Source organism: Oncorhynchus masou, chromosome 5 (assembly GCF_036934945.1).
Source record: "Oncorhynchus masou masou isolate Uvic2021 chromosome 5, UVic_Omas_1.1, whole genome shotgun sequence".
Lineage (NCBI taxonomy): Eukaryota > Metazoa > Chordata > Actinopteri > Salmoniformes > Salmonidae > Oncorhynchus > Oncorhynchus masou.
The window spans coordinates 76,642,032-76,654,459 of record NC_088216.1 but is presented as its reverse complement, the minus strand read 5'-3'; the positions used below and the strand labels follow the sequence as shown (position 1 = coordinate 76,654,459).

The 12,428-nt window shown below is 44.1% G+C and overlaps 3 protein-coding genes across 4 annotated transcripts in view; 1 reads left to right on the top strand and 2 right to left on the bottom strand.

Moving 5' to 3' along the window:
- LOC135540279 (hepatocyte growth factor-like protein) overlaps positions 1 to 4,236 on the bottom strand; it is a 28,849-nt gene extending 24,613 nt beyond the window's left edge. The window contains exons 1-2 of the mRNA XM_064966838.1: positions 3,942 to 4,236; positions 3,185 to 3,329 (exon numbers count right to left, since the gene is read on the bottom strand). Coding sequence (XP_064822910.1) covers positions 3,185 to 3,329; positions 3,942 to 3,996 — 200 coding nt within the window. The 5' untranslated portion in view covers positions 3,997 to 4,236. The remainder of the gene's footprint in view (positions 1 to 3,184; positions 3,330 to 3,941) is intronic.
- A 1,743-nt stretch (positions 4,237 to 5,979) lies between these two features.
- Positions 5,980 to 8,396, top strand: LOC135529899 (putative protein-lysine deacylase ABHD14B). The gene is made up of 4 exons (XM_064958309.1): positions 5,980 to 6,193; positions 6,331 to 6,572; positions 6,830 to 7,007; positions 8,326 to 8,396. The coding sequence occupies exons 1-4, from the start codon at positions 5,980 to 5,982 to the stop codon at positions 8,394 to 8,396; spliced, it is 705 nt and encodes a 234-aa protein (XP_064814381.1).
- Positions 7,470 to 12,428, bottom strand: part of LOC135540277 (voltage-dependent calcium channel subunit alpha-2/delta-2-like) — a 308,846-nt gene continuing 303,887 nt past the window's right edge. For both annotated transcript variants that reach the window (XM_064966836.1, XM_064966837.1), the window contains exon 38: positions 7,470 to 12,258. In XM_064966836.1, coding sequence (XP_064822908.1) covers positions 12,136 to 12,258 — 123 coding nt within the window. In that variant the 3' untranslated portion in view covers positions 7,470 to 12,135. The remainder of the gene's footprint in view (positions 12,259 to 12,428) is intronic.

Here is a 12,428-nt window from a genome sequence, read left to right as displayed (position 1 = left end):
CCCACACTGCCCCTACTCGGATGGTATCGCGCCGTCCCAACCTTCGCTCTCTCTCCCCCGCTACTCTCTCCTCTTCCATCCTATCATCTCTTCCCTCTGCTCAAACCTTCTCCAACCTATCTCCTGATTCTGCCTCCTCAACCCTCCTCTCTTCCCTTTCTGCATCCTTTGACTCTCTATGTCCCCTATCCTCCAGGCCGGCTCGGTCCTCCCCTCCCGCTCCGTGGCTCGACGACTCATTGCGAGCTCACAGAACAGGGCTCCGGGCAGCCGAGCGGAAATGGAAGAAAACTCGCCTCCCTGCGGACCTGGCATCCTTTCACTCCCTCCTCTCTACATTTTCCTCCTCTGTCTCTGCTGCTAAAGCCACTTTCTACCACTCTAAATTCCAAGCATCTGCCTCTAACCCTAGGAAGCTCTTTGCCACCTTCTCCTCCCTCCTGAATCCTCCTCCCCCTCCCCCCTCCTCCCTCTCTGCAGATGACTTCGTCAACCATTTTGAAAAGAAGGTTGACGACATCCGATCCTCGTTTGCTAAGTCAAACGACACCGCTGGTTCTGCTCACACTGCCCTACCCTGTGCTCTGACCTCTTTCTCCCCTCTCTCTCCAGATGAAATCTCGCTTCTTGTGACGGCCGGCCGCCCAACAACCTGCCCGCTTGACCCTATCCCCTCCTCTCTTCTCCAGACCATTTCCGGAGACCTTCTCCCTTACCTCACCTCGCTCATCAACTCATCCCTGACCGCTGGCTACGTCCCTTCCGTCTTCAAGAGAGCGAGAGTTGCACCCCTTCTGAAAAAACCTACACTCGATCCCTCCGATGTCAACAACTACAGACCAGTATCCCTTCTTTCTTTTCTCTCCAAAACTCTTGAACGTGCCGTCCTTGGCCAGCTCTCCCGCTATCTCTCTCAGAATGACCTTCTTGATCCAAATCAGTCAGGTTTCAAGACTAGTCATTCAATTGAGACTGCTCTTCTCTGTATCACGGAGGCGCTCCGCACTGCTAAAGCTAACTCTCTCTCCTCTGCTCTCATCCTTCTAGACCTATCGGCTGCCTTCGATACTGTGAACCATCAGATCCTCCTCTCCACCCTCTCCGAGTTGGGCATCTCCGGCGCGGCCCACGCTTGGATTGCGTCCTACCTGACAGGTCGCTCCTACCAGGTGGCGTGGCGAGAATCTGTCTCCTCACCACGCGCTCTCACCACTGGTGTCCCCCAGGGCTCTGTTCTAGGCCCTCTCCTATTCTCGCTATACACCAAGTCACTTGGCTCTGTCATAACCTCACATGGTCTCTCCTATCATTGCTATGCAGACGACAAACAATTAATCTTCACCTTTCACCCTTCTGATGACCAGGTGGCGAATCGCATCTCTGCATGTCTGGCAGACATATCAGTGTGGATGACGGATCACCACCTCAAGCTGAACCTCTTCCTCCCGGGGAAGGACTGCCCGTTCCATGATCTCGCCATCACGGTTGACAACTCCATTGTGTCCTCCTCCCAGAGCGCTAAGAACCTTGGCGTGATCCTGGACAACACCCTGTCGTTCTCAACTAACATCAAGGCGGTGGCCCGTTCCTGTAGGTTCATGCTCTACAACATCCGCAGAGTACGACCCTGCCTCACACAGGAAGCGGCGCAGGTCCTAATCCAGGCACTTGTCATCTCCCGGCTGGATTACTGCAACTCGCTGTTGGCTGGGCTCCCTGCCTGTGCCATTAAACCCCTACAACTCATCCAGAACGCCGCAGCCCGTCTGGTGTTCAACCTTCCCAAGTTCTCTCACGTCACCCCGCTCCTCCGCTCTCTCCACTGGCTTCCAGTTAAAGCTCGCATCCGCTACAAGACCATGGTGCTTGCCTACGGAGCTGTGAGGGGAACGGGACCGCAGTACCTCCAGGCTCTGATCAGGTCCTACACCCAAACAAGGGCACTGCGTTCATCCACCTCTGGCCTGCTCGCCTCCCTACCACTGAGGAAGTACAGTTCCCGCTCAGCCCAGTCAAAACTGTTCGCTGCTCTGGCCCCCCAATGGTGGAACAAACTCCCTCACGACGCCAGGACAGCGGAGTCAATCACCACCTTCCGGAGACACCTGAAACCCCACCTCTTTAAGGAATACCTAGGATAGGATAAAGTAATCCTTCTCACCCCCCCTTAAATGATTTAGATGCACTATTGTAAAGTGGCTGTTCCACTGGATGTCATAAGGTGAATTCACCAATTTGTAAGTCGCTCTGGATAAGAGCGTCTGCCAAATGACTTAAATGTAAATGTAAATGTATGATGCAACTGAGGACAGACGATTTTTAAGCTCTTCGCGCTTCAGCACTCGGCGGTCCCGTTCTGTGAGTTTGTGTGGCCCTCTACTTTGCGGCTGAGACGTTGTTGCTCCTACACATTTCCACTTCACAATAACAGCACTTACAGTTGACCGGGGCAGGTCTAGCAGGGGAAAAATGTCCAAAATGGACTTGTTGGAAAGGTGGCATCCTATGACGGTGCCACGTTGAAAGTAACTGAGCTCTTCAGTAAGGCCATTCTACTGCCAATGCGTGTCAATGGCGATTGCACGGGTGTGTGCTCAATTTTATACACCTGTCAGCAACGGGTGTGGCTGAAATAGCTGAATCCACTAACTTGAATGGGTGTCCACATACTTGTGTATATATAGCGTAATTCCTATGAGCCCGCTGGCCGGTTGATGAGAGCCACAGATTGCGGGAAGAGGGCCACAGCATGGGGGAAGAAACTGTTCAGGTGGAGGCCATTTTTTTCATGATTGACCCAGGGCTCTATTCAATCTGTATAGCTGAAGCGTTACAGATTCCGTGCTAGAAATTCAAAGGTAATTTCCGATTGAGCCGACATATGCAGCATTTACCGTGAATGCAGCCTTTAAATTTCAATCACGCTGTCAAGATGAACTTCCACAATGTTGACTGAATAGGGCCCCTTAACCGTCTGCCAGTGGAGAGTCTTTAAAAGATGGGGTGTCCATGATGTCCATGATCTTACCTGCACGCTTTCTTTTCCAAGGAGTTTTCATGTAAGCTTGTGTTATATTTTTTAAGAATTTGGGGGTAGTCTGACTGGAACTCAAACCTGTGTCCAACACCTTAACCGCTAAGATTGCTAGGTGTTGTAGTGAGGTTGTACAACACTCCAGGGTACCTGCAGTCCAGTGTATTTGAGCATCGTCTGGCACAGTCCTCCAGCATCAGCCCTGGCAGTATCAGCACCCGTGCAGAGTTCCAGGAGGTCGGAACCAGCTCCCTTCCCTCGGAACGCTGGAAGTCATTCAGAGGACAACGGGACCCTATGGCCAAACACAAAAAACACAGTCCTAATTTTTATTTTTATTCAATCTAACCACTATCTTACTGGAGTTTATTACAAATTAGGGTTGTTTCAGAAGGGCTTTGGTTAGAAGTTCTAACTTACAATCACTAGGCCTATTTACTGAATTCTGAAAAGTATGACATGTGTTGGGTACCCAGCTGTCTGTGTATCGGCTATTTTCCTGAACAACATTTGTGCATGGGTCTGACTGAGCACACAAGACCTTTGGACCATTACACCATTTTTGTGAAGCTTCCACGGGTGGACAAGTGTCTCCTTTCCCCTATCAAAACTCTTCAACTGACGGAATCACCCACTTGATAGAATGCAGTCTGTAACATTACTGATCCCATTAATAACCAAACTAAAATGCCACCTAATCGTTTTCGCTGCAGTCACTTCCATACTATTTCTTTGTAAAATGAGCTGACCAAGGAATATAATGTGTAACCAACAAAAAGACACAACTCAACAATAAATTCAATAAACCAATTCCAGCTACATTAAAATAGATACTACTTGGCACATTAATCTACTGTCAATTGTCTCCTAAATAGAATTACAAAAAATATATATATTTTCTTCTTACCTATGACCAATCCCCTCCAAAATGCCAGGAAAACACAGGAAAGAATGAGTTGCATGTCTAAGGTAAAGAATGAGAGCAGTGCTGAATGGAAGCAGATACGAGGATTTTTTTCAGTCAGTTCCTCTAGGCTGTCGTGTTTCAACGAAATGGATTAGGGTAGAACACGGCGAAAAATTAAGAACCCGATTAAAAAATATATATTGTGGCGTTTACTAGACGGGAAAATCCAAAGTTACTAAATCAGTGTGAATAATGACTTTATCCCGTCCACCCACACGTGAACATGTAGCAAGCTAATCAAACAGAGCCGCTTACCCCCAAAAGACAACCAATCGATAAGTACATGAATCATTAATACAATGTAGCCTAAAATATCAACTCAAGTCAGTGTAACACTTAATTTATGAGCCTCGGCAATACGCGTGATCACCACTGGACGTCAGTAGAATCCAAACGACCACAAAGATTACAGTAGACTGACTTTTTCAGGGGAAAAGTGAGACCACACAGCCATCCAGTGATGCCAATTTAGCATTTTTGTTGCTAGATTTAGCAACTTTTCAGACTACCATGGCAACTTTTTTTTTCAAACAGCACCTAGCAACAAATTTAGCTACTTTTAAAAATGTATTTTGAACTTTTAGCAACTTTTGAAAAGTGACTAACGCTGAAATGCCCGTATTTTCCCTCTTAATGACACGTGCCTGGCTGCAAAAGTGCATTGTGGGTGACGTCAGCAGCAGGCGCTCAACTCGTGCATAGGCAGCAGCAATTTCAGCAAATTGCAAATCATTGTTGGCTGACTGCAGTAGCAGTAGTACGGTTTCGACGAGTCAAACCCAATGAATATAGTTGGTCATGAATGTTTGATCTTGAACAGAACTTACAACATCAATCAACATGTCTCAATCAAAATTGTACAGAAAGGAGTGGGTGTCTGTACCTGAACAAATGTCATATCATATTTGATGGCCAGACAATTTGAGTTATTTGAGTAATGTTATTGTGTATTCTACGTAATGACGCAGTTTTACGTTATCACGCAATGACATCACAAAGTAATTCAGCAACAAATCAACCTGCCTCTAGCAATTTACCCTGAAAATTAGTTGGCAACACTGCAGCCTTCCCACTTATAGTTCAGAGAGAAACCACTCAAGACAGCGTGAATGTAAAGATACATTTGTCTTACATGCATCAAAATCTAGGCTAAGCAAATAATTTTGAATAAATGTGAACTTTGATCACAGGCAGATACATGACAATGTGTGCCTGTGGGCAATACGAGCTATGAGCTGTAACTTTCCCTGGAGATCGATTACAGAAAACTTGACAAGAATCCTTCCTACATTTCAATTGGTGGCTAACATTAAAATGCGACAATGAAGCTAGCCTTCACTACATGCACAACACTAAACAAATTGCATACAGACATTAGATACAATCAATGAGGCCCTAACAGGCCCAATGTAGGAGATTAAATTCATTTACACATGCAGATATCACTTTATTTTTATGACGTAATATCTGTAGTGCTAATGTGCCATACATTTGTTTACAATATACTGTATTTTATGATGCTACAACCTGGACTCATGGGGTAGATGTAACAGTAGACGTAAATCTGTCTACCTCCATTTAGTTTGATATTTTATATTTAGTATGGTGTATTAATTTGTGGATGTCATCATCCTTTTCCTATGATACTGTATATTACGAATTGCAATCCGTACAATATGTTGTAAATACGCCCACCCATCCACCCCGACCAACTACCCTCACTTTGTTTTTGCATTAAGTAAACTTCTGTATTATAACCATACCATACAGTACTAATTTCAGTGTCCCGGATTTACATTTACTTTGTTACATCTAGTTCATGAGACCAGGCTGGACAATAGCCTTAAACAGGACTATTGGATGTAAGGCATTGGAAATGTTACAGACTTTGGCTTTAATTTACTTTTTCACCTTCTTTCTTCAAATATTTGGTGATTATATTTAGGCTGTATTATTATTTTTTAACCCCCTTCATAGGATGTGTGCTGCTAAAATGACAGAAGGGAGCTTGCATGTGGAATCGTGCAAGGCCCCTCTGTTTTACAGACAAGCTGAACCGGCTACAGGTGAAGTCAATCTGTCCATCCTACTTCTGCACGGCATCTGTTTCTCATCTGAGAATTGGCTCAATATAGGTACACTGGAGACATTGGCCAAAGCTGGCTGTTGTGCTGTGGCCATCGACCTACCAGGTGAGCTTCGGTTGTGAGAATAGTAGTAAATTAGTAGTTGAGGAGTTGATTGATCAACAAAAATATAATTCATGACTCAATGAATCACTGACCTGTAACTCCATCTGCCTCTTCCTCTCCCCTCCCCCCGCCCCCAGGTTTTGGTCAGTCTAAGTCATCAGTGGCCCCATCCGCTGTAGGAGAGCTGGCCCCTGGTGGGTTCCTGAAGCAGGTGTGTGTGGCCCTGGGGATGGGGCCAGTCGTGGTAGTCAGTCCTTCTGTCAGTGGCATGTACTCCCTGCCCTTCCTCTTCCAGCACAAGGCTCTGGTCCGGGCATACATTGCTGTGGCTCCCATCTGCACTGAGAAATTCACAATAGAGCAGTACATCAGCATACAGGTGCGTGCAGGTGTGTACTGAGCGATTATAGCTCTTTCCTCTCTTCTCTTCTCTGGTTGGTCAGTGATTGTTGCGAACACTGGCTTTGCTCCTATGCAACATGTCTGTGTTTGGGTGCTCTGTGTGACTGCCTGGGAATTGGAAATGGCCTGTTAAAGCCGTATTGTCTACAACCTACGATCAGATTGAAACCCGGCCTTTGTATGTGAGATTGGGTAACAGTTTATTTGAACTAGCCTCCTCTACTTTCATTCCAGACTCCGTCTCTGATTGTCAATGGAGACCAGGATGCTCAGCTAAAGGAGGTTTCTCTGAACAACCTGAGGAAGCTAGCCAATCACAAGGTGTTGGTGATGAAAGCAGCAGGACATCCATGCTATCTGGATGACCCAGCCACGTGGCACACGGCTCTCACTGACTTTCTCAGTACGTTGTGTTGTTGTTCAGTGTCATTGGGATATCTGTTCATGGATGCAACACTATACGTTGAAAACCTACTAACATTTCTTTATATATAAAATCGACTATGTGTGTTGTTGGTAACTTGTGGAATATACATCAGTTTCAGGATTAGACCCACCCGTTGTATAATATTTGTCAAAAGCTAGTAGGGAGGATTTGTTAGTGTGATGTTTTGGAGACCTGTAAATAGGTTACTGATGATAATAGTGTATGTGAACTGTGTGTATGTAGACTATACAGCAGGGGTCTCCAACCCTGTTCCTGGAGAGCTACCGTCCTGTAAGTTTTCACTCCCATCCCGAGTTGCAACTAACCTGGTTCAGTTTATCAACCAGCAGATTATTAGAATCAGGTGTGCCCTGCTATAAAGTAGGTATATACTGGACATGAGTCCTGGCATTTCAGAGACGTAAAAACAAACACCAGACATTTAAATGAAGTGAAAAATATGAACATTATTTAATAACTGATTCTCTGTAATAAACAATTTGAAAATATTTTACAAGGAGTCACAGACACAATATTTTACAAATTTTACCCTCTTCTTTTTTTTTTTGCTTTATCAGTACAAAAGAATGGAGCGACATGGACCAATGCCCAGCGAGAGGGAGCTAAATCTTCCGCGCACACACATACACACTCAGACACCCACAGAAAATAAATAAAAATAAAAACAGTTTAGATCTCAAACTTATCTTTACTTTATTCCTTTTTTTTTTACTTCACTTAGAATTTGACTGAATTTATTAATTTTTTGTTACTGTTTTTTTTTTAAACACATTTGTCAAACATGGTCACATAGCACCAGACTACAGACTACAGAATCACATACACACGTGTCTTTCCCACAGAGACGCACAGACACCGCAAGGGTAGGCAGGGGCAGGGCCACGTGGAGACCCTCCCTTTAGGGCTGGCTGTAAACCAGACCAGGTCCTCTCACCCCAAACTTGCCCTTTTCCCCCTTCTTTTTTTTTAGAGCAAAAATAAAAAAATTCAAACCACAGAAAACCGACCTGTGTCCCTCAGCACACAGACACACAGACATACAAATCATGATTATTTTACCTTTTGTTTGACACGGTCCCATGCTGTTCTATGGAGACCCACACCCTGAGCCAGCCTCTGACATCCCACACAGGGAATAGACATCCCTGGCTTACTTCAGTCTAGAGCTGAACATCCCCCAGCTGTGCATGTGTAGGTATAACTGTTAGTGTTACATGTGTGTGCTTTGTGCATGTGGGTGCATAAGTGTGTAACTGCATGTCTGAATGTGCACATTTGTTAGTGCTTGTGTCTGCTGCTGAGCCAGAGAAAGTCACAGGGGTACATTTCCACAGCGAATGTAACCTTCATTGACGGAGGGACAACAGAGGGACAAACAAATGCTGTGATATAATAAAACAATAAAATGCAACAGGACTATCTATACGAGGAATTTCAAAAATGGTGGACCCTAACATTGAAAGGAGACAATTGCAAAAGTCAGATTCTGAGTTTCTATTTGGTCCAGTCTTTCACTGAGATGGGGATCCTGGGTGGGGCAGCGGTCTAAGGCACTGCATTCCAGTGCTAGAGGCGTCACTACAGACCTGGGTTCAATCCTGGGCTGTATCACAATCGGCTGTGATCGGGAGTCCCATAGCGCAGTGCACAATTGGCCCAGCATCGTCAGGGTTGGGCTGGGGTAGGCTGTCATTGTAAATAAGAATTTGTTCTTAACTGACTTGCCTATTTAAAATAAAAAATCTAAATATGCTGTTACGAAACAGTTTGTCTTGCCAAAAATGATATTGTTCACTGTACATTATGCGTGTATTTATGGTTACAGTAAAGGAGGTTTTGGGGTTTAGATGTTACGTTAACAGTGAGGTGGGGTGGAGGGATTTCAGAGTCAATACAGATTCAGAGTCAATGTAAACTATGAAAGTCCTCCAGTCCAAGCAGCAATGTGTACAAGAAACTCACACCATTTTATATTGACGGACGGACACATCAAAACCTAAACCTCTTTAAATCCAGAGTGCAACATTCTGGATTGGGAAAGTCTGTGGAGAAAGTGAAAATTTGGGAGGCTCACGGTGTGTGTGTGTACGCGCGTGTGTATAAGAGGGAGAACACTGAAACACTAAGGCATTTAGAGAGGCTTAGTCACTATGTATCCTTTGAAACAGAAACACACGGACATATTAAACATTATTTTTGAACACCTCTGTGAATACAGGGGTCACATACAGTATGCAGCTCCCTCATGACAATATATTGAGCAAACCGGTGAGAAAAAAATCGATTGGATTCTTTTTTTTTTTTTGTAAAATATTTTTTCCCCCTCCATAACAACATCTGATATAACACTTCTTCCATTGGAATTGGAACAACAAACAGCTACGCTACCACAACTGTCATTCCCCATCCTCTCAACCCAGTTTTAAAGACATTCCCTCTGAGGGTTAAAACAAACATACACCCATACACAAACACAAACGCACATACGGTTCAGACAGAAACGCAATGATAGCGGTCAGGTGACCCTATAAAGGTAGATCTATGACCAGTTAAGTCGATTTATACTGATAGTTTAGCTCTATAGATGGCTCTGTAAAGGTACTGTACAGCGACCCTATCTGGTAGCAATCAGGTAGCCCTGGAATGGTACAGCAGCCAGGAGCCACAGCCAATCGAAAGTCAACATTGAGCTACAATAACGTCTAGTCAATATGGTGTCTCTATAAAGCTACCATAGATATATAGCCAACAGACTTGCTCTATAAAGATCCTGTAGCTCCACAGCCATTAGGGTGCCTCTTCTATAAAGGTACTGTACAGTAGCTCAAGAGACAATGCTTTCCAAAACAAAGTGCATCAAGGCACTATGACAACAAAACATGGAGTCTAATGACATTTCACTTCAAATGGATCAGAATGACATGTAACAGAAAACCCAGACTGCAGGTCAGTTATCACCGTACAGTAAGTTGTAGTGGCCTCGGCTGCATTCCTTTATGTGGGAAATGTTAAACCCCAATCCCCCAGCAGCAAATGGTCTGAAGTTACACAGCGTCTGTCAAAGGTAATACAAGCTAAGTTCTGCCAAAACCTACCTGCAACTAAAACGAGATACTTATGGGCCAGTCTGAATAGATATTAGTATATCTGCTCTGCTGTGGTGACAACAGATATTACACACATACAAATATAGTCCTAGGAACATTAGTGGACCTGGTGGAGTGGCTGTATGAGGATTGGCAGAGGGGTTAGCTTTCACTGGGTTAGGAGTAGAGTTCAGTCAGAATGTCCACTGATCAGAAAGGATCCCACTGAGCACAATTGTCAATTCAATGTCTATGCCACGTTGGTTCAATGTCATTTTGTTGAAATGACGTGGAAACAACGATTCAATTAGTCTGTGGAGAGTGGGAAAGTACACACCACATACAGCAATGAAGCCCAAACGTTCAGACTTTTCAGAGGCTTAATACTGATTCATAATACATTGGTGTAGCCTAATATTTGAATTATTTTTGCAAGGGAAAAGTTATAATTTGCTTTGTCCGATTTGGAAACATAATTACCAATTCATTAACTAACATCAGTCATCTATGATGATGGACACATAATTACCAATTCATTAACTAACATCAGTCAACTATGATAATCAAATGTGTCACGGATTCCCCCGGTACTGCTGCTCATTCCGTGCACCAGTTCCGGAGGTCTACGTCACAGGCTTCTAGGTGCCACTGAACGGTCTCATTATGCACACCTGATTCCCATTCTCCTGATTAGTAATTGTATATATGTGCCCTCTGTTCACCAATGTCTTGTCGGTTATTGTTCCCATGTCTGTTGGTCTTGTGAGTTCCTGTGCCTTGTTGTTTCGGCTTTCTGCGTGTATTGTGTACTCGTTATTTACGGGTCCCGTGTATTGTTGTGCATTTGTTATTACGGGTTTCGTCCTGTGTAGTGTATTGCGGGTCTCGTCCCGTGTATTTATTAGAGGTTTAACCTCGCTCTTTTGTTTGGGTTACATCCCTGTGTTTTTGTATACATGTTTGTTTTGGGCTTTATCCCCGTGTCTTTCATGGCGTGTTGTATTTTTGGGTGGAGTATTAAAACCCCCTATTATTTATTCCTGCGCCTGTCTCCATTTTATACAACGTGACAACTATTTCATAGAATAGTTCCATGTTACCATGATTATAAATATAACACTGTGCTTCCAGGGGCAGAAACAGTTCTAACTTCAAGTGGAGAACAGTAGAGGTGTACAAGAAGAATTTGAATTCAGCCAACTCAGATATTCCTAACACTATTTCTCTAGTTTTCCTTTCTGGATTTCTCTTTTTCCTTTCACTTGGTTATAAAAACAAGACCACATCAAAGTCTCTCATTTTGGCAAGAAGTAGATATAGTGCATAAATAAATTAATGTAACAACTTTCATTGCAAATGATACCCTAACATGTGCTTTGAATACTCAACACTTCAACAGTTTATAATTGTATGTTTTTGTATACTTAAGTTCTTTTTTTCCTTAATTTTCTTGTTACAGTAGCTAAGGATGTCTGAATGATCCGTACAGCAGCCCATTATGAGAGACACATGACAGAGCGATGAAACTGATCAGGTCAGAGATGAGTGAGCGAGATGGAGGCCATGTCTCTTCATCCCATCTGACTAACAGAGGCACAAACAGACAACCTAAACTCTGCTGTGTCCATGACGGTTGGAGCTCTGTGACATGGCATCCAACTTGTCTTTTCACTTGTCACTCGTCTTGTTGATGCGGGTGGGGATGGGGTCTTTTTTCTTTTCTGACATAGCCTCTGATAATTGTGGTGGTTGGAACACCAACCGTTTGAATCTCTTCCCATGGATGAAGGTATGCAACTCGCTGAGAACATAAAGGTCCTGCAACTGTCACTAAGCAACAACAATTGAAGCTAGCTGGGTACAGTAGCGCGGTACTCAAGGCTTCCAAGTTGCAGTGACAGGAAGTCCCATTATAACCTATGACTAGAGCAGGGGCGGAGCATAGAGGGGAGAGGGTGGGAGCTTTAGGATGGACAAAGAGCTGGGGAGAGCAGACTGGAGGAAAATTAAAGTAAAAGGGACAGAATATGAGGGCTGGCGATTGGATAGAGGAGGAAGAGCTGAATCATGAGCAGGGTCTGGAGTGAGGGGTGGAAGGAGTGGCCCCGCCCACAGTCTGATGTGTTCTCCTGGAGAGTAAAGGAGACATTTTTAGTCATACAGTAGAATTTTTGAAAATAAAAAATAAATATTCTTAGTGTGTGTCTTCTTAGTGAAAATAGAATCTATGCGCATCAGCATATTTACAGTATATGTTTATTGTAGGGTCTGCTGAGTTGTACAGTCAGTTGTAAGTCTT

Coding starts and splice junctions, on each gene's coding strand:
- LOC135529899 (XM_064958309.1), top strand. CDS start 5,980: ATGTGTGCTGCTAAAATGACAGAAGGGAGCTTGCATGTGGAATCGTGC. Junction 6,194..6,330: donor TGTGGCCATCGACCTACCAG/GTGAGCTTCGGT, acceptor CCCCGCCCCCAG/GTTTTGGTCAGTCTAAGTCA. Junction 7,008..8,325: donor TGACTTTCTCAGTACGTTGT/GTTGTTGTTCAG, acceptor CACATTTGTTAG/TGCTTGTGTCTGCTGCTGAG.